The sequence below is a fragment of the Meriones unguiculatus genome, chromosome 1 (genome assembly GCF_030254825.1).
Source record: "Meriones unguiculatus strain TT.TT164.6M chromosome 1, Bangor_MerUng_6.1, whole genome shotgun sequence".
NCBI lineage: Eukaryota > Metazoa > Chordata > Mammalia > Rodentia > Muridae > Meriones > Meriones unguiculatus.
Genome location: NC_083349.1, coordinates 43,151,469 through 43,171,928, shown reverse-complemented (window position 1 = coordinate 43,171,928; position 20,460 = coordinate 43,151,469). Strand labels below are relative to the sequence as shown.

Below are 20,460 nucleotides of genomic sequence, written 5' to 3'. Positions count from 1 at the left end.
AGGGAGGAAGCAAATTTAACATCTGCTTAAAGCAAGTGATTCACCATTTCCCTGCTAAATGAGAGAAACGGATGCTCGAGGGGTCCCCAAGACCCATACTCCCAAGAATAAGTGTGTGAAAAAAATCACACCAGAAAGACACATAATTATATGGTCATTCAAAGCAGATATACAGAGCATACCTGCTCTTTTAGAATTCTATATTCCTTGCTCCAAAAGCAGGTATTAGAGACCTAACATCCTCCTGAGAGTGCTCTCTCTGGGGATGACATAGGGACTCGCTGATCCCTGTGTATTACAGAGGATCTAAACTGGTGAACACGCCACTTTCTGGGGCTCCTTCGCATCACATATTTCTGAGTATTCAGAAAAAAAGCATCGTTACCTTGGTAAAGGATGTGACTACCGCCCTACCTCTTGGAGGTATTACTAAATATTCATTATGTCCACTATCAACCTGACAGTCAAAACCGCCTAAAGATGAATACGTATTTCCTAACTCTTGACTGAAAAAAGGACACACATGACAGAGTATCAATGGTGGCATCGAGACAATGACATCAGGTCATTGCAAGGTGCCTCCCAGAAATGAGGTGCTACAAGTCACTCACTGGCTGGTGGCCTGGGGCTCCTGTCACTTGGTCTGAGTGCATCTCTTACCAGCTGTCAGGGGATGTCTGCAGCTGTCAACATCTGGGTGGCATGGACTATGTAAACTGCCCACTTCATCTTATCTTTACACTCCTAGGCTCTTCCTCAGAGAGAAAAATCTTATAACAGATCAATTATGGACCCGTTCACTCAAGCAAGCACACGAGAGAAGCTGGGAGATATTATCATGCCACAAAGTATTTGCTTTTTAATGGTTATGTTTTTCTAAATGAAATTTTTATTGTTTTCTAAAAGCAGTAAATGTTCATGGTATATTAATTTAGAAAGCAAAGATCCAAAATACAGAAGGAAAATGACCATCGCCTTAAAATCCTTGTCAGTTATTAGGCCAGGCTGTGCTCAGCGGCTGCATGGCATCCATCTGTGGCATGCTGCGTTAGGGTCCTGTATTCTGGTCCAAACCAGACTCAATGACTGCACCAGCCCGATTCAAGCAAGTGCTATAAAATCACTTCATCTTGTTATTTGTACTAACCAATCATTTCATAATTAACCTATCAAATACCTTTAATCCCTACTGAAAATACCCAAGATTCTCATTTTAGGCTCTAAATGCATTCCATATTCCTCCCAGGAAATAAGAGAAATACATTTCATTTTGGTTAACCAGAATATACAAGGGTTTAAAATTAAGTCATGTTTAAAGAGAAGTCCAGGAGATCATTAAAAGTCTTTAGGCCTTTTTTTTTTTTTTCTTTTAAGATCTTAGGTCCCAAAGACATAACTTGTAATGGACTCCAGGGCTCAGAAGACCACACAAGTTCTTGGGCAGTTAGCTCTCACTCCTGACCAGTTGGGGATAGGAAAATGTCTTCCCCAGAGCAAACCATCTTCAGAATTCTCCCCTAAAGAGCTCCACGCCACCTCTAGTCTGTCTCTTTTCTTGGTTGCAAATGAATTTAGGATTTGTTGAGATTTCTCATCAGCCAGGAGATGACTGTAGGGTCACTAGGCCCATACCATCAGAGCCTGCAAATAGTTAGTCCCAGGAAGAAGGAGCAAGAGGCTGTGGGGGCTGAGCCCACCTTCCTCCTCCATTAACTTTCAAGCCAGGGAAGTCCAAAGACAGACAGACATACACATACACATATACATATACCTCTTCCTCGTAGTCAGACTCACTCTCTTCACTGTCAGATCTGGGTGCAACTTCATACCTAGGGAAAGAAGTGGAGAAGAAGAGGGGGCTGACCTTTAAGTTATAAACACGGGCATTGGTGACTTCACCGCAACACCCTACTTGCAGATGGCAAATGCAGTCAGGAAACTTCCCCATCTCCACAAAGGCTACCCTGATTTTGTTTGGGAATTTTGTAAGGAACGCCACATCTACTCCTAGCCCAAAAGAAGCTCCACGAACCGCAGTAACCATTTCAACACCGTACCCAGGATTCATCTCCAGCCAGGCATCCAGCTGACTTGCTTTGGGTGCTTCTGGTCCAAAGAGGACCTTGCCAGTCTCTGTGTGTGTCACTTTGACAGGCAGGTCGCTCATCTGGCTGCTTTCATCTATTGGCTGGAAAGAGCAAAAAGAAATCAAGTCAGCCTAGGTCGTTCGGAGGCTCTCTCGGTTCTATGCTGGACATTTCTCAGGCTTCCTCTGCTTGCCCAGTACATGAAATGTTTTCCTGTGTTTCATCATTTCAGTACCTAAGGTGTCTTTGTGGGTAGGGAGAGCTCACCACCCACTGAAAAGCCAGAAGTAGTAGATATGATGGTGGAGGCCCGTGACACTTGCACCCTGGAAGCTGAGGCAGAAGGGTCACAAGTCAAATGCCTAGGTGTCTCAAAAACAAAACAAAACAAAACAAACAAAAAACTGGGGCTGTGGCTCAATAGTACAACATGTGTCTAACATGCACAAGGTTCTGAACCTGATCCTCAACAACAACAACAACAACAACAAAAAAAAACCTGAACCCATTTCTAGTGAGAATTCTGGTTTCTTTAAAAACCCAGTTACGCTGGGATCAAACTCAGGTATGGGGTAGTGGGCTCCTTGGGACTGACTGCAGCAGCTAACTATGACTTGTCTTGTGCTCTAGCTGGAGCATGATCTTGCCAGCTGAACATAGTTTACGTTTGGAACGCTGGGCACTCTTCAGAGGGTATATAATGCTAGAGCCCAAGAGGAGCTATGGAGGCTACTGCTCCTCCTGCTGCTGCTTTTTCCTGGTTGCTGGTTGGAGATATCCTGACAACTAAGATTGGACCTGCCCCTAACTGGCAAGAGGTGGTCTAAAGAGATCTACACCTCCTTTCCCCTCTATTCTTTCTCTCCTACCTAGTGTTGGGGGGTTGGAAGAGATTAGGTCGGGAAAGGTGGTAGGTAAAAGTAGCCAAAACTTTGGCTACACACACTGGAGTCCCTGGCACATAGGGTACAGGTACATGGCCTTGGCTTTTCTAACTGGCTGTACTTGCCAAGACTCTGATTAGAAGATACAAAAGTTCGGGGAAGCTGGGGTGCAGGCATAGAAAGCCACATCACAGTGGCAGCAATGCCGGTACAATGACACTGGCTATGCCAAGCTCCTGCTTGCTCCAAATAGCAGCCATGGCTTTACTGGATCAGTTGTATAGGATAATATAATATTAGGTTAGAGCCTTCAAACAGAGTCTCCATAAACTTTTTATCCCAGAGCACAATGAACATTCCTAACCCAAAAGTATGATGCTTGAAACTTTCTGAGCGTGTACATGATGGAACAGGTGGAAAAATCTGCAACTGGCCCAATGGGAAGGGCCACCACAGTTAGTCAAAACACAAGTATACTAAAATAATACATAAAATTACCTTCAGACTATGCATTAAGGTGTATGTGGAAAAAAAAGAGATGTATATGAAGCGCGCGCGCGCGTGTGTGTGTGTGTGTGTGTGTGTGTGTGTGTGTGTGTGTGTAAATACTCCCAAGTCTTAGCCGCAAACCCACACGGAGCTGAAACACTTCTGGCTGCAAGCATTTGGGATAAGGGATACTTGCCCTGTAACATAGTCCGTTCTTATTTCAGGCAGGCAGACCTGATTCGGGTCATTTAGAACCCACAGTTCCTCAATCCTTCACCTAACGCTCCCCAGGGAACAATTCCTGCAAGCTGCGGGGGTTTTTTTGGATAGAACAACAAAATCTAGCCCGTGTCATCTACTACAAACCCACCAGAATGGAGTCTGCTTCAACCACTGAAACTGTGAGAATGATAAACAATCAATAACAAAAGCCCTGCCTGTTTGAAACCTGAAGAATTGACCAAGACAAAGATGAAGTTCATTATCAAACTCTACCAAAAAAAAAAAAAGAAAAGAAAATAAAAGCTCGCTCAGAAAATTCAAAGTATGCGAAACTGCCGAGGTTGTAGATAATGTGCCCCAGAGAACAGGCTGTCTTGAAGGAGCTGGAAATGGAGCAACCCTATGCAAATGGATGCCACTAATTGCAGGGTGACCGACTTCTAGGAGCAGGGACGGCCCTGGGTAAGACACTTGGAAACGCTTCATTTGTGTGAGCATTTCGTTACGTTTTCTGAAGAGTAGTAAAATGGACTGTTTAGGAAATTCATTATTTCAAAGAATTTGCCCTAAATTACTCTTAATTAGTTTTGTGGTCAAATAAATACATGCAACACTACTGGTGTAATTAGGATTGTCATATAATTTATTCCAATTAAGCCAAAAAAACGATAAAGAAAAAGAGTTGGCTGATGATACTTTCTATGTCTTGGAGAAAATAACCAAAAAGAAACGTGAACCCCGGTAGCTCTTTCCTCCTGCTCCCTAACAAAGCACCATCATCAGAACCAATATTAGTGACTATTCACAAAAATAACCTTAAAGGAAAAGGCTTGCCCCGGCTGTCAGTTCTCTTCACTCTTGTGTGCGCTAAAGCAATCATTCTGAGTAGCCGTGCTTTGCATGGGGACATGATTCTTCCTCATTACAGTAAAAGGTCATCTGCACACTCCAGAGAGGAAAGGGAAATCCAGCATTTGCTACCATTTCCCTGGGAAAAAAAGCCACATCTTGTTATCGTGGGCCTGTTTCGTTGCTAATGTCTCACCTCAGAGAAAACTAGAAATCACTGCGGGTGGAATTAGAACTCTGGCAAAAAGCACAAAATGAGCCCAGAAGAGAAATGAGAGCATTATTTCAAAACAAACTGAGCAAGATACCTACTTTCCAAACTTCAGCAAATGGAACTCACATGTGTTAACATTAAAGATGAAAAAATATATGTGTGTGTATATCAAGATCAGGAGCTAATTTCTACACAAGCTAAGAGATGAGAGGACCAGGAAGCGTTCAGTCACCTGGGTTGGGGGTAAGGGGAAGCCTTCTCAAAGAAGGCTGGGGTAAGCCATTATTAGTTGTAAGTGCTCTGACACAGCGTTCGACCCTGCTTAGAGCCGGTCTAGCGCTTCTTAGAGATCACGTTTATGCTGATTTTTCCCTTCCTTGAGATGGCTTAGGGAGGCTAGTCAATGCGTGTTTTCAAGAGGTTTCTGCACAGCAGTGGTTCAACCTTTCTTTCTACATCTAGCCATGGGAGCTCACAGGGAACCCATGTGCCTGGAGATCCTGAATGGAACGGGCACTCCCCCACCACCAGATGCTTCACGTAGACTTCTCAGGGTCCCCAAGTGAAGGTAGCTTAAACTCTCTGATCTTGCACCCAAAAAAAAAATCCAATAAATAATTGCCTCCTCAGAGCCCAGGAGAGTATCAGAAATTCAAAGATATAAAATTAAGGATAGTTCGTGTGTAGCTCTACATACAATCTATATTATAAGCCTATATATATATACCCCAAGAAAAATCCGGAATATGTGAGCTGTTTGGTTTATGTAACTTTTCTGATCTGAAGTTAGTAATAAGGTAGGGGAATGGGCCGTATTTTACGCTTCTGCATCATTCACTTGCCAACTGTAGCCACAGAATCACTTTAGCCTCTTAGCCCTCTACACGGTCATCATAAGTTTACCTGTATACAGAACGGCATACAAGAAACTCTATCCGCTGATCAGAGAGCTTGAAACAAGTGTTACTCTAAGTCTTTACTATGAATGGTCTGTGGTTTGAAGGAAGATGCTTTTCATCTCTCAAACCCCCTATTCCCATCTCTCTCTCTCTCTCACTCTGTGTGTGTGTGTACACACATATGCTCAACATTTGTCCTGATTTTTTTCCACACACAATGTGTGTGAGTGTAAGGCATATGTGTGGAGGACAGAGGACACTCTTGGACGTCGGGCCTTGCATCACCTTGTTTGAGAAAAGGCCTCATGTGTTTTGTCGCTACGAGTCGCCAGCTAGCTGGTCCTCGAGCTTCCAGGGTCCCTGCGCCTTTGCTTCCCATGTCACTGAAGACACACTGGGGTCGTACACACATGTTACCATACGCAGCTTTACATGGGTTCTGCGGCTCCTAACTTGTCCTCACGCTTGCACAGTGGGAGCTCTAATCACCTGTGCCACATCCCAAGCCCCTAATGTACTTAAAAAAAAAAAAAAAAAAAAAAACTTTTAAAAGGATTTGCGGAGGGTCTGGAGAGGTGGCGCAGCAGTGCAGAACACTTGCCGCTCTTGGAAAAGACCCAATTTTGGTTTCAGGCATACGCATCCAGAGGTTCACAGGGTCTGTAACTCCAGCTCCAGGGGACAGACACCCTCTTCTGGCCTCTGTGGGCACCCGCATAGCATAAGCATGCAAATGGATACACATACACACATAAACAAAGAAACACACACACATACCCATGAGAAGAATTTATATATATATATATATATATATATATATATATATATATATATGAGTAGCTCAGGGAAAGTAAGGTCAGTGTACACAAAGAATGGTGCCATGGGCTATGCTGACTTCCCCAGAACACAGGAGCCATGGGAGCCACTGCCCTTACCTCTCCATCTGGTCCTAGGGCAGACTCCCCTCCTTCTGCATTCTCTTCAGCCTTCTGCAAAACAACAAGGTCAAGTGTTATGTATACCTAAGAATACAGGACAGAAATTAATTCATGGCAACTCCCATGAGTGTTGTCCTCACAAAAAGGCACAAATGTTAACATCTTTCTCTTTGCTGACACAAAACATGCACCGTATTAGCAACCTGTAGAGAGTCCTTTAAATCCAGATGTGACTCAAGGCCTGCCCACTAGAGATCTGTGGATTGCATCATTACAGACCCATGGAGCTTGAGACACAGGCACCATCAAGACAGAAGGCAGAATAGGAAACATTTTCTCATGTTTGGCACTGAAGACAAATCCTGACATAATTAGTTCGACTTCTCTATTCCCTAAGCAAGTTTTCATCAGCAATGAAGAGCAGCATTCTAAAAATGTCCATCAACAAAAAGCTCGGAACCGCTCCTCAGTCATAAACACACAAAACAAAACAAAATTCTGTGAGTTCCCTGGGCGATTTCCATTCTACCTAATTGGCCTTCATAATATATAGTATTTCCACAGTATGTATGCGGGGAAATTGATGTGTATCCTTTGCATTCTCGAGAAAAATTCCATCATCTTCTGTTGTTTAAATAACCCAGTGCCTTCATCCGTTAACCTCTTATGTGCCTCAAAGACAAGGAAATGAGAAACTAGGATGGTGTCACATTACACACAGACCTGAGTTTTACCTGTAACATATACAAAATAGCCAAAATGTCTTCCTTTACAACACCTGTCTGACAAGTAAAATATGTTTATATATACAGAATCTCTATTTTTAAATTATTACTAAAAGCTATACTACTTCCATGTAACAAAACATGGAAGAGAAAGTCGCTTACTTACCAAAAAATTTAGAAAACAAACTTTCTATCCTAGGACTCTTTATATAATTGAAAAATATAAACAATAATATGGAATCAATATTAACTCTCCTTTTACTTAAGACATTCAATCTATTAATACTCTTATCCTTTTATCTTCTATGTAAATAATTAGTCTTTGTTAAAAAGAAACTGTACCAAGAGTGTTTAATGTTTAAAATCTAGCCTTTTGTTACACTGAAGAAGTCCCATAAATGTATAACCTTTTAAAGTCCTTTCCAGTGCTATTTGTAATTTTCTTATCAAATACATTCTCTGTGTCCCTCTCACATGCATGCACAAAAACGTACACACAGAGAAAGAGAGAGAGAGAGACAGACAGACAGACAGATAGACAGATGGGCAGTGGATAGGGGGATAAAGCATAAACAACAGATTTTCTACCAAAGATTAGGAAAATAAAGGCTCCTATGCTTAGACTTGCCCAAGACTTGTATTTTCTGTATTGTTACCTAGAAGAAATATGTACAGGCTTGGAGGACTGACACATGGAATCACACCCGTGGGCTCCCAACCTAGCCTGGGGAGGCATTCCAATAATGACAGAAACCTTGTTTTCAGAGCAGAAATCAGCCTGCTATCAGTCACTGAAGGTCCTGTTTTTGGAACTCTCAAGCACTATACTCCAGAGATGGCTTTCATTAATGAGAGAAAGTCAATTAATCCCACCATTCTTTCCACACAAACCAGAAATAAGCTACAAATTTGGCCAACAAAGAAAATCAAACGAGACAATGAAAAAGCCAATTTGAAATCACTAGCGAGTGGGACTGGATCACCATTTCAATGAAAAGCACATTAAAAAGCTTGAAGCACCAGAAATGCATAGAATCAAAACTATTCCACAGCATACTCGCTTATGAATATACTATGAGCCAGCCAGAGCATTATCTAAAACCGGCCTCATAATCAGACCCTTTCATTACTTAAAGCTCCCTAAACTATCTATTTTTAATATTATTAGACATCAAGAAGCAAAGAACTATCATGAGTCCACCCACCCCTTGGTTCTGGGACTAGACAAGTTGCACGGGAATCACATCTCTGATTGCACATGAGGAACAACCCAGAGCAGAGCGGCTTCTCCTTGCCTTAGATTCTGCTGCAGGACTGGACCACTGTTTCAACTTGCTCAATCCAGGGCTCACATGGTACAAAGCAAAACCACTTCCATAGCACTCACCATCCTGAACGGCAGGCCAGGAGCTAGTGCAAATGCCTACAATGGATTCTGGCCATGGCACTATCTGAAAACTGCCTCCTAAAGGCTACAAGGTCGGGCTTCTGTTTATTCAAGGAGGATTCATGCCTACAGGGTGCCTAGCACTTAGGAATCACTAGATGAGCATTTAGCAGGTAAAAGAATGAACAAGGCACCACTGGGAGCGATGAGTTTCACTTAAGGTCCACTCACTGAATAATTCATGTTGTTTTTGTTGCTATTGTTTGTTACCATTACTATTATTGCTATCATCATTGCAATTGGGAGGCAAAATATTTTATGCTCTTTTAAAAAATTATTTTTATTATCATCATTTATTACAATTTATTCAATTTGTATTCCAGCTGTGTCCCCCTCCCTCGTCTCCTCCGCATCCCATCCTCCCTCCCTCTTTTCTCCCTATGCCCCTTCCCTAGTCCACTGTTAGGGGAGGTCCTCCTCCCCTTCTATTTGACCCTATCCTATTAGGACTGGTTGCATGCAATATATTTTTGAAGTCCTAAAATGGTTATGAACCAACACACAGATTTTACCATTTGGACTTGGTAGGGTGCTGTGTCACCCCTGTCACCCTCACCCTGCCTCTGAACCCATTTCTGCCACACGATTATGAGCCATGAAAGCCAGGCGACAGTCTGCTCTACAGAGAGAGAGCTTCTCCAGTTATCCAGCTTCTCCATCATAATCTGGGCTTCAGGCATCTGTGATCATTTCTTTCAGAAATCCATGTTCCCCCACCAAACTCAAGTTTTAGTGTCAACATAGAAAAGAAAACCACAAACTCCTACCCCTTTATACTAATACCCAAGGGATGGTGACTTGCGTTCCTTTGAAATGGACTTTGGACAGTCTCCAGCCCGGGGTGAGACAGCTTGGTACAAATGAGACACAGGCGATAGTATTCTCACTGCCAGAGAAATCTTCTCGTGTAGTTACCTGTGTCATGGAGTCACCGATACATGGTGCCTACACTTACCCACATTGATTGAAACAAACAAACAAACAAACAAATCAAACTAAAATTTTGCAGTCCATCTGTTACTCAAGACGAAGAGCACAGTCCTGGATTCTTCCTAGGAAAACACCGCGAACTAGTTATGCTTATGTGGGGCTGACACAGTTCACCTGTTCACGTCAGGGGACATGTGTGACAGGAACTATCTCTAACTAAAGATTACTCCTTACTAAACATAACCAAGGCTCAAACGGATTTGGGTTCAGAGGCCAATGTCCGTTTACATTTTTCCACTTCAGAATGGGTTCACAAACAAAGCACCAGGCTCATCTTCCATTCTAAAGGCTTATCAAATGAAGAGTGGAGCTGCTGGAGAAAGGACTTCAAGAAAGAGGAAAACCCCAGGTCAGCTAAAATCAGGAAGACAGGCTTCAGTGAGGCAGGCTGCTTAGATTGCAACATGGAAGTCGCCTTGCTTTGTAAGGAAACAGTTTCATGTCAGATATTTTACGGCCTACATTATAAAATAATCCATTTTCTCCCCCAGCAGGTACTGCCACAGTGTGCTGGCGCAAAGTCCAAACATGTGGGTACCTGAAGGGCTCATTCCACTTTCCTAGAAACGAAGCTTTCAGGAACCACTTGGTTTATTTTTACTGTCGATTAAGTGGGCCTCTGAGCACGAAGACAGGTGCTCGGGCCATAAAAAATGCGCAGAAATATCAAATTAGCAGGCATTTGCACACTGCCTGGGTCTTGTAGTGCAGAGAAAGCCAATTTGAACATTTGACTCAGGCGACTGGTCAAGCCAGTTAAACAGGACTTGGATTCAAACTGGATTCACTCATTTTTTGACAATGAGCTGATCAGATGAATCTAATCACTGGGGCAGTGAGCTCACTGCTCTCCACACAGTCCTCACATGCACATGTGAAACTGCCTAAGCAGCTTTCTTTCACCTACAGAGCCTGGGAAGGAAAAGCTGCAATGAACTATTGAATCTTTAGGAAGACAGAAGAGATAAAATAATTGGAAGATACCAGGGGTAACTTCAATTTACAACAAATGTCTCAACGACACCATTATTTTGTTTCACTGAAAGTCATACCAGCTGGCTTTGGTGGCTGTGTTTAATATCTAAAAAGGTTAGAAATCACATTTCCAATCACTGTATTGAATAATGCACCAAGTCAGCGAAGTTCCCCCTTTGATGTATAAGAGCCTTGAGCTGTACTTAGAGAAGTGGATGGGAGGCAGGTAGAGGGAAAGAACAAATAAAATGACTTTAAGAACTGATGATACTGAGGCCAGTCAGACACAGAAAGGTGAAAATTGCCCTGTTTTTTCTCCTATTAGGATCCTCACTTTCTAACCTAAATGAAGATAATGTAAATACACAGTGTAAGGGCTGGTCTAGGCTATGAAACTACCTAGCCCAAGAACAAAGGCCCTGACGATAGGATACAGACTGAAAAGGAACCTAAGTCACACAAGAGCAGAGAGGCTGTTCAGTAAGGAGTGGGAGGGTGCAAGGAAGAGAAGGACGGGAGGGAAGCAGGGGCCAGGAAGAGACAAAGCAAACCTCATGTGAGGAACACCACAATGCAGCTAGTGTTTTGTACGATCATAAACAAGAAAATAAGCCAAACCCATGATGAAAAGTACTATCTGGCCATGCTGTCCATGGGCTAAACACATGCCTGTCAAAAACATATAACAAGAATGTATTTCCACTAGTTTATATCGCATGGAAGAGACTGAAGGGATAACTTTCTATTTAATTTTTGCTGGGCTCAAATAGTTCTAGATGTAGAACCAAGACAACTGAACTAAGGATTCTGTGCCTCTGGCAAGAGCCCCTAGCTTCAGCTTAGCAAAGACTGTGCCTGAAGCACTATGAGAAACAACCTTATCTCCAGAAAGCACTCTAAAGTAGAGGCCATGCAAACGAGAAAATCCCCTCTGCAGGAGATGCTTGAGAGCCTTGTCATAAGAAAGGGTCTACCAAAATAATAAATCCTCACTTCCTTTCCACATGCCAAGAGCCAAAAGGTCAGTCACGGTCCTAAAAGACATCCTCTACTTACATACAACTGATGCTGAAGAAAAAAGGAGAAAAAAAAAATTAGCTGGCCATGCTGGTCCCTGCCGGAAATCCTAGCACTAAGGAGGCAGAGGTCAAGGTCAGCCTTGGTTATGTAACTAACACGTTCAAGTCCAGCCTGGGTGACCTTACAGGTTTGGTTTTGTTTTAAAGATAAACAGAAAAAGAAATGAGAGATTTATTTAACATCACAAAACATGCAGTTATATTAAAATATTTAAAGGTCTTATTGTTAATGTTATTATATTAAAAATTTGAGTGTGTGCACGTGTGTGTACGTGTATTTGTGTCCATGGGTCACAGCAAACATGTGGAGGTTAGTGGACAGTCTGCAGGAATCATGTCTCTCTTTCTACCAAGAAGATGCTGGATACCACACTCAAGTCAGTCCTCAGGCTTCGAGACAAGGGCCTTAACTCCCTCAGCCATCTCCCCAGCCTTGTTTTCAGAAGCAGAAACAATCAGCTGGAAAAACCAAGCGTTTTTCAGTATCTCTCTATCCCACTTCTCACAGAACTCCTTGGTGTGGCAACCAATGTTTACTGAGCGTCACTGTGTGTCAGCACATGTTCCGAATGCTCTAAGGTGCCTCCCTGTACCTCACAACAGACCTGGAGGGCAAAAGGCACTTCTCTCCCTTTGTCCTGCTTAGCTTTGTCCTGTCTAGCTGACACACCTTGAGTAGCAACTGAGGGACTGTCCTGATCAGACTGTGGCCACGTCTGTGAGAGACTTCCTTGGCTGATGTGGGAAGGCCTAGCCGGGAGCTGCCATTCCTAAGTAGGTGGCACCACGCTCTGCCAGAGAGCTGAGTGGGAGCCAGGGAGCCTGAGCAAGGCAGCAAGCAGCTTTCCTCCTCTGTCTGTGCTTCTAGTTTCTTGCCTAGAGTTTCTTTCTTTTTTTCCTTTTTTTCCTGGTTTCCTGTGATAATGGAGCTGTCCCCTGGATGGGTGAGCTGAAATAACCCATCCCTCCCTTAAGCTTATTTTGGTCATGGTGTTTCTCACAGCCACAGAAATCAAACTAGACCCAGCCCCTTTGGTGGCTAAGACACAGAGCACTCTATAATACCTGTTTTAATGGCATAACCTATGAGACACTGAGAGCCAATTGGTATGCAAGTATTTTCTTATTCAGCTCTGAATTTGAAAGGCTCCATGCTCGAGTGATGTGGAGGGTGGTCTCATGTGCAACGATGATGTTTGCATATGCTTGTCAGTTTTATCTAAGCCCACCCCCTCCAATCCTGGAGCCACCTGTAGATATTTCAGAACACCTTGGTGGAACACAGAGTGCCCTCAAGGTCATGCTGAATGCCCACAACAGCTTGTGCACATGAACACACGCACGCGAGCACACACACCGAAATGCAGAGCTTGCTCCCCCCAAACACACTAGCTCCATACTTAAAACTCATTTTTCCTCTCACCCGTAAATACAGACACAGAATTGACTTTCTTTCTCTTTCTTTTTTTTTTTTAACTCTTCCATTTCAAGGCCAATAAAGAAAGGCCAGGCTGAGGATGAAATTTTAAGTAATTTATAGACATACACTGCATAGGAAGGCACCAAATGGGAAAAGAGAATTGAATTAACAAGGTCACGAAAGGTTATAGGAAGCCAACCCTACTATTCATGAGCAGCACTAAACAACAAACTCTCCAAGAACAGCAAAGGCTCTGTTATGCTGGGAGATTAAAATAGAAAGAAAAGAGAAAAACCCAACTACATACTAGTTCAACAGTGAAAGTAGAAAGTAATCCTTATCCAATCAGACTTCAAGGCCAGTGATGCTCCTCCTCAATCTCAGCATCTTAGTTGCCTGCACATTTACTGCAACCAGCTCAGGGCTGTTATTTCACTGAGTAATGCAGGTTTTCTTAAAATAAGAAGTGCATCTATGTCTGGTTTAATCTTCAAGATTGCAAGCAGGGACAGTGTATTATCTAAAGCTGTGGAGGAAACACGGGGGGTTGGGGAGCAGGCACAGTCTGCAGCCTACAGTAGGGGGACAGTGGGGACGGGGCCACAATCTGCAGCATCAGATACTGATGTTCCCTCCACCACAGAGAAGCTGGACCAGACTCCCAACCATTTACTCTGATAGAGGGGGAGGAGAGAACTAGAGGTAGCACCAAGAGTCAAAAAAAAAAAATCAGCTTTTAAAGGCATCCCCTTCCCTTGTGTTCCGATAAAGAACTGGCTACTTTACTCTGAGTGGTCTTAAAGCCCAGTGAAAGAAACAGAGTCCAGGAAAGACTAGAAAAAGCCTGCTTGTCTCCATCCTTCCCTTTCTCTTCCTCCCTTCCCTTCCTTCATTCCTTGCCCCCTTATTCATCCCACTTTTCCTGAAGTGATAGTATGGAGAGGAAACAGAGCCCTGCCTCCTTCCTTAGTCTCAATAAAGGCAAGCAGTGTTCAGGTGCTGGCCGTCTTGAGAGCACCCAAGTAGGTGGCTGGAAATAAACATTCTTCACATTGATCAATTGGGACAATCATCAGGAGATGCTCAGAACACCTCCTATCTGTTCTTTTTTTGCTGGGTAACCAGTCCTCATTTCCTCTTTGACTTGCAGTTTTCCTTACCATTCAGCACAGTTAAAGTTATTAATTTGGGTACAGGCTTAATTAACGTCTGTTTCACTTCTTTCTTCTCTATGACACTCCCTAGGCTCCTATCTAAGTGCTGGTAAATGGAAGCATAAAATAGACAATCTGCAAGGAGCACAGCCACCCATCTACAGATCTGATAGAATAAGCAGAACCATGACAAAAATCGCAACAGATCCCTGCTCTGCCCAAAACAATGCAAAAATACAGGCATAATTGTCAACACTCCATCATTTCTTTCTTTGCCTGCGGTGATGTGACTATCTAATTCCACAGCAGGAATCTATTAATTATAAACTAGAAGCTCAAATGTGGGCCATTAGCTTTTAATCACAAGGAAATATAAAGAACTTCGATGCTAAAAACACTAACAGTGACGACCTCTGCAGAACACATCCTCAGGCCAGGAAAAACCGGAACTAGCCTCGAACGGGGCCTGCTTACAGAATATTCCAGCGTGGTATCTGCTTGCCTTTGTGCTCTACTGGTTCTAAAAGTTATCTTTCAAAATCACAAGTTGGGAGCTAGAGTTCTGCCAAGTCTGTAAGTGACAAGAAAATGAGGTCCTCCTCAGCAATAAAAATGTCTACATCTAAGCGCCGAGTCATCCCTCCCCCACCTTCACAGCAAGGTGTGCCATCATATACGAAGAAAACCAGGTACAAGAAGGCACCTTCTCAATCATTTATTCCTCCTCCTTAATTATAAAACAGGTATGAGAATTCAGGAGCCATGAAATTAATTATTTTTTTGAAAAACATTCTGTTCAATTATTCAGTGTAGAAGAGTAAATGATTAAATGCCACCAACCCTCCATTTTCACAGTTCTAATGAACATTTTCTGTTGATGTTTGTACCTGGCCTAATCAGAAGTTATTATGAAAGCAAAATTCAGCTGTCTGTGCCTCAGTGCTCACCAGGCAATGGTTCCAGGAGACCAAAGTCTGTGGAGACCAAAATCCGAAGATGCACAAGGTTCCTGGGCAAATGCCACAGTGTCCCCTTGTCACCTCCCCACATCCTCCTGCACACTTTAACCATCTCGTAATTACTTATGACATCTGTGCAACCTAAATGCCACGTTGTAGGGCTGACTGGAAGGCAGTGCCAGGAAAGTGTCTGCACATTTCAATACAGAGACCATGTTTTTTTCTTTAGGGATGCTGAGCCCTCTGTCTGCGGGATGCTGACCCGACACTCCAATAGCCAAGAAGATCCAGATCTTTCTGGTCTGTGCTCAGCAACTTACCGAACTGAGATGCAATGTCTGCAGAGCAGATACTAAGTGTTGTCCTTCACTTTTTACAATAATTAGACACTATATTTGACACGAGATTGCTTTTTCTCTGTAACTAGCAAAGCTTGTATCAATATACTTACCTTTCTGTGACACCGGGAAGGGAGAACGGAATAAAAACTTGCATCTTTTTCATCTGTACAAACTGACTGAACTGTGTGTCCGGAGCATCCCAAAGAATCCCCAACTGTCTTCCTATGGTTTGTTCCTGTTTGTACACTGCACTTTCTTAATTTATCACTCTGTTTTCTTAACTCAGTTGTCTCTGCCACCCTGGCATTCAGCCTATACAAATGCTCATTTGTGTCAATATTCTTTTTTCTCTTACAGACTGTGTTTAATTGATTTGAAATAATACTATCTTAAAAAGTAGCAATACAGACTAGGCACGCCTTCATTGCAATAATCTTTTTATACCCTTGTCTCTAATACATCATCTACCTCACACCATACTAACATATGTGATTGCTACAAGTCAGCAATCTAAACCTCCCACTAGTTAGGAAGGGTTCTTATCAGAGAGCAATACTCATCGAAAACCAGTCTTAGGATATATGTCACAGGCTAAACCTGCTGGCCTAAGGATCTCACCTTCTTCCTCCGCCTCCTCTTCTTCTTCTCTTTGGCTGCTTGGGCCTGCTTGTGCTCCCAAACCAGGTTAGTCAGATTGGCCACATACTCATCCGTCTGCTGCAAAAGGTAGGCTAGGCGTCTGTCTTTCTTTTGGTCGATGAGTTTCCTGTAGCCCTCTTCATCTTCGGCCTGTTCAGGAAGGAGGGAAGGATGGCAGTGTGATGCATAGACCCTCACAGCTGTACTTCATACTCCTCTCTCCTGTTTACAACCTGAGTCTGGTGGTGTCTGGGGCCAACAGGATGAGCCAGGCTGCACAAGATACCAGTGGAGTCTGCAAAAGCTGGCAAAAACGGAGATGTGCAACACACCTTGGGGCATGACTCTGAGGTTTTTAGCAGAACTACCGCACGAAGCCCCAATGTACATGTGATATGACTATCTGAGTCAGCTCTTCCATCTTCTGTGCCTCTTGAACTATTCAAAATTAGCGCAAGATCAGATGCACCAAGTCACAAGCCTCCATGAGCGGAGATAAGTCTTTAGCCCCTGAAATCTGGTACCACTGAGTTATAAAACAAACCCCATAATTTCCCCCTCTCCCTCCCATTAAGCAGCATTATTAAAACCTCTCGACGTCCTCTGAGCCATTTACAGTAAAATCTTGTAGGCTTCCCCAGTGAAAGAACATCCCAAAATATTTTTCTGTGATGCCTGAGTAAAAGGAGAGCACGGTACACTCTCTAAGAGGTAGCTCTGTCCCAGAAGAGCACAGGTACTCAGCTCTCACGTGTCACTCCAGCACGTGCCAAACCGACAGCAGCTTCATCACTCAGCGTAGCTGCTGTCTGCCCCGGGAATGAGCATGAACTCAAATGCTATTATAACGCTAATTGCTTTTGGCTATGGTTGATCTCACTTGAAGAAAGAGTGATGAAAAACTTCAGTTTCTCTATTATCTGTATATTCCATCATTTAATTGCAAAAATTAATGATTTGCAAATGCCTAATCATTAGTGTCAAACCAATCTGTTGCTGGAGTTCTAATGCAGCTTTTCCTTCAGTTGAATCAGACAAATTTGCCTGTTGACGGCTCCGTTCACTGCACAGTAGTCTCCCTCACCAGGCAAAGACTCTTGACAGCATTCTCTGCCCCCCAAATGTGAGAAAGGACAGAAAATGGTGGAATTCCGGAATACCACAAATGGTCTTTACTGTCTGGAACCTTCAAATTAATGAAATAAAACACCAACCGGCACCCCAGAAAGGTCACTGTCTCTTCTAGAACTGTATTTATGGGTGAGGTTTATTCTGACCCACTCAGGAATTCTGTCCCACACAGAGCTTTGGGTCATTTACCACCTTTACAGATTAGCTGCTTCTCTAAATTTCATGCTGTGCTTTTTTTCCAGTTCCAGAAACAAATGGTCAATAAAACCCAATACCCAGGCCAGTGATAGAAACCTGCTTGTTCTGTGTCTGTATATTCACTAAAAGCCAACTGTGCAAAAATAACGGTGCAAAACAAACTTTGGGACAGCAGAGCTGTCACAAATAAACTTTAAAATTAACTTAAAAGTTGTTTTTTAAATTTAAGAATAACTTAGTACATTTACATAATTAGTAAAAATTATGAATGCCAAATCAAAGGAGGAGAGAGAGTGAATATGAATCTTGGATTCAAAGATATGAACTTGTCATCTATTCATTTAAAAAAATCTAAAGTTGTTCATCTCAAAACATCATATATCTAATGGATTGCATTTGTCATTCTTCCAGATGTGATTATCAATCTCCTTCAAAACACAGCACTTGCCCTCCTTTGAGAAGCTATGCAAGTGGATGATGATGGTAGCTTAGAGCACAAAACTACTAGGCTCATCTGTAATCCCAGATTATTAGATGCACTATGTAGAAAAGACAGTGTTCTCATTCTTCCCTTCAGAGGTTCAGACACCTGTGAGTGAGTGAGTGTGTGAGACAGAGAGAGAGAGAGAGGGGAGAGAGAACAGCTTTCCTTTCTTCTCTTGATGCTTCATGTCACATTCTAAATGCAGACAGATACAAGCAGAGTATCTTCCCACTGTCACATGGGGTCCCTTACCATCAGCCTCCGCATTCTCTCCTTCTCAATCCTCTCCGTCTCCTTCTTCTGCTCCCTTTCAGTGTTGGCGTGCCAAGTCGCCACAGCTTTGGACAGCTTCTGGATCTTTCCAGCCACGGACCGATGATATTCCTTAAAATCTTTCGCATGTTGCAAAATACTGTTCAGGTATTCCTGAAGGATGCACAAGGGGGAGAGAGGGATACTTTGGGTACACTTCCCAGTGAAGTACCTGCACATCAAAGAGGAGGCCGCATACCCCGACATCATTCAAAGCTCACATCTATTGATGATCGGTCCCTCCCTAGAGCCTCTCAAGTACAGGTTATAAGCTATGGTCTGGTGTGACCGGAAGCCGAAAAAAAAAAGCGGCTGCTTTCGCTCCAGGGTATGGACATCCAAAACTGGGAAAAGGAAAGACTGGGCTATGAGCTAGTGGGAAGAAAGACTTCCATCAACTGTGCGTTGTAAGCGTAGGAAGAGATAGTGCCTTCACCGTGAAGGTGTGGTCATCTGAACCGGAAAGAGAAAGGACAAAGGCTGACCTATAAAAATGTCAATGAAAACATTTACAAGACGTTGTTCCATCACCCAGAAATAAACATGAGGGTTCTGGGCCTTTCCAATGAAAACCACATTTCTTCTGCTCCAACTTAAATTTAGAACCGTGATGCAAAAAAAGTGTATGCAAAGCTGAAATTGCCATTTGTAATCCGAACTCACTTTTCACAAGGAGGAGAAATGAGCACCCTACTTGCACTAAAATCCATAATTTTTTTCCCTTCAAAAGGAAACTAAGTTAGGCACCAAATGAAGCACAATAAAACAATCATGAGACAAAAATCACATCCTACATCAAATGGTTCCAGTGCCCTAGAAAGGAATGCTTTTGAATATCTGGCCCTTTGAATCCTCCAGCTGGGCCCTTCAAAGAGTGCAGAATACCATATAAAAATAACTTCCTGCTGGGGACTGGAGAGGTGGCTCAGCAGTTAAGTGTGCTTCCTCATCTTATGGAAGGCCCTAGCACCCACCATCTGTAACTCCAGTTCCAGGGGAATCTGTAGCCTTCTTCTGTCCTCTGAGGGCATCAGGCAAGTACATGCACACAATCATAAACGTAGCAGGCAAAACATCAAAATCACTTTCTGTCCTTCTTTCCTTTTCCAAATTATCGCTCCCCAGAACTTTGCTCTAGGACACTCACTCATGGGCCCCTTAGTCATCAGAGGTCCACGGAAGTCTAAGTATGACATCTGTTGGGGGCTAAAGATGGCCCCCGTTCAGCGGGTCTCATCCTTCCCAGTGCCGTGATTCTTTAAGACAGCTCCTCATGCTGTGGTGAACCCCAACCTTAAAATGGTTTTTGTTGCTACTTTATTGCTGTAATTTTGCTATTGCTATGGATCGTAATGTAAATGTAAGGGTTTTCTGATGGTCTTAGGTGACCTCTGTGAAAGGGTCACTCGACCCGCACAGGGGCCTCAACCCACAGGTTAAGAACTGCTGGCCCAGTTCATAATCTGATGCCCTCAACATAATACGGTCAGGCGGCAGAGGACGAGATGGCAGCCCTTAGAAAGAGAACCCAGAGAGCTTTCTTCATTCTGTTTCCTGCCTTGTGAGAACACAAGAAGTCGGCAACCTGAAACCTGGAAGAAGGCGTCACCCCAAGTTAGCCATGCTGGCATGCCGACTTGGCATTGCAGCCTCCAGGTCTCTGAAAAACAAACTCTTATTGTTGATAAACTACCCGATCTGGTGTTCTGTTAGAACAGCCTCAACTGACCACAACTGATTGGGTTTCAAGAGAGCTGGGTCTTCAGCTTTGTCTTGCTACAGACCTTGAGCAGGTCACAGAGTATCTGTCTTGACCTAATGTGACACTAACTAAAGTCACCTGGTAAGAAGGAAAACTCCGCTAAAGAACTGCCTCCCTCAGACTGGCCCGTGAGCATGTTTGCGGAGCATTTTCTTGACTGATGTGGGAGGGTCACCCATGGTGACTGGTACCGCCCTGGGCAAGTGGTCCTGGTTGGTGTAAGAAAGCATATGAGCAAGTTCTGGAGAGAGAGAGAGAGCGA

At 43.3% G+C, this 20,460-nt stretch overlaps 1 protein-coding gene across 7 annotated transcripts in view; it reads right to left on the bottom strand.

Annotated features, from left to right (window-relative positions):
• Smarca2 (SWI/SNF related, matrix associated, actin dependent regulator of chromatin, subfamily a, member 2) overlaps nucleotides 1-20,460 on the bottom strand; it is a 166,382-nt gene that overhangs the window by 101,616 nt on the left and 44,306 nt on the right. For all 7 annotated transcript variants that reach the window (XM_021627514.2, XM_021627548.2, XM_021627530.2 and 4 more), the window contains exons 8-12: nucleotides 18,377-18,550; nucleotides 16,291-16,461; nucleotides 6,580-6,633; nucleotides 2,058-2,188; nucleotides 1,772-1,829 (exon numbers count right to left, since the gene is read on the bottom strand). In XM_021627514.2, the coding sequence (XP_021483189.1) occupies nucleotides 1,772-1,829; nucleotides 2,058-2,188; nucleotides 6,580-6,633; nucleotides 16,291-16,461; nucleotides 18,377-18,550 (588 nt within the window). The remainder of the gene's footprint in view (nucleotides 1-1,771; nucleotides 1,830-2,057; nucleotides 2,189-6,579; nucleotides 6,634-16,290; nucleotides 16,462-18,376; nucleotides 18,551-20,460) is intronic.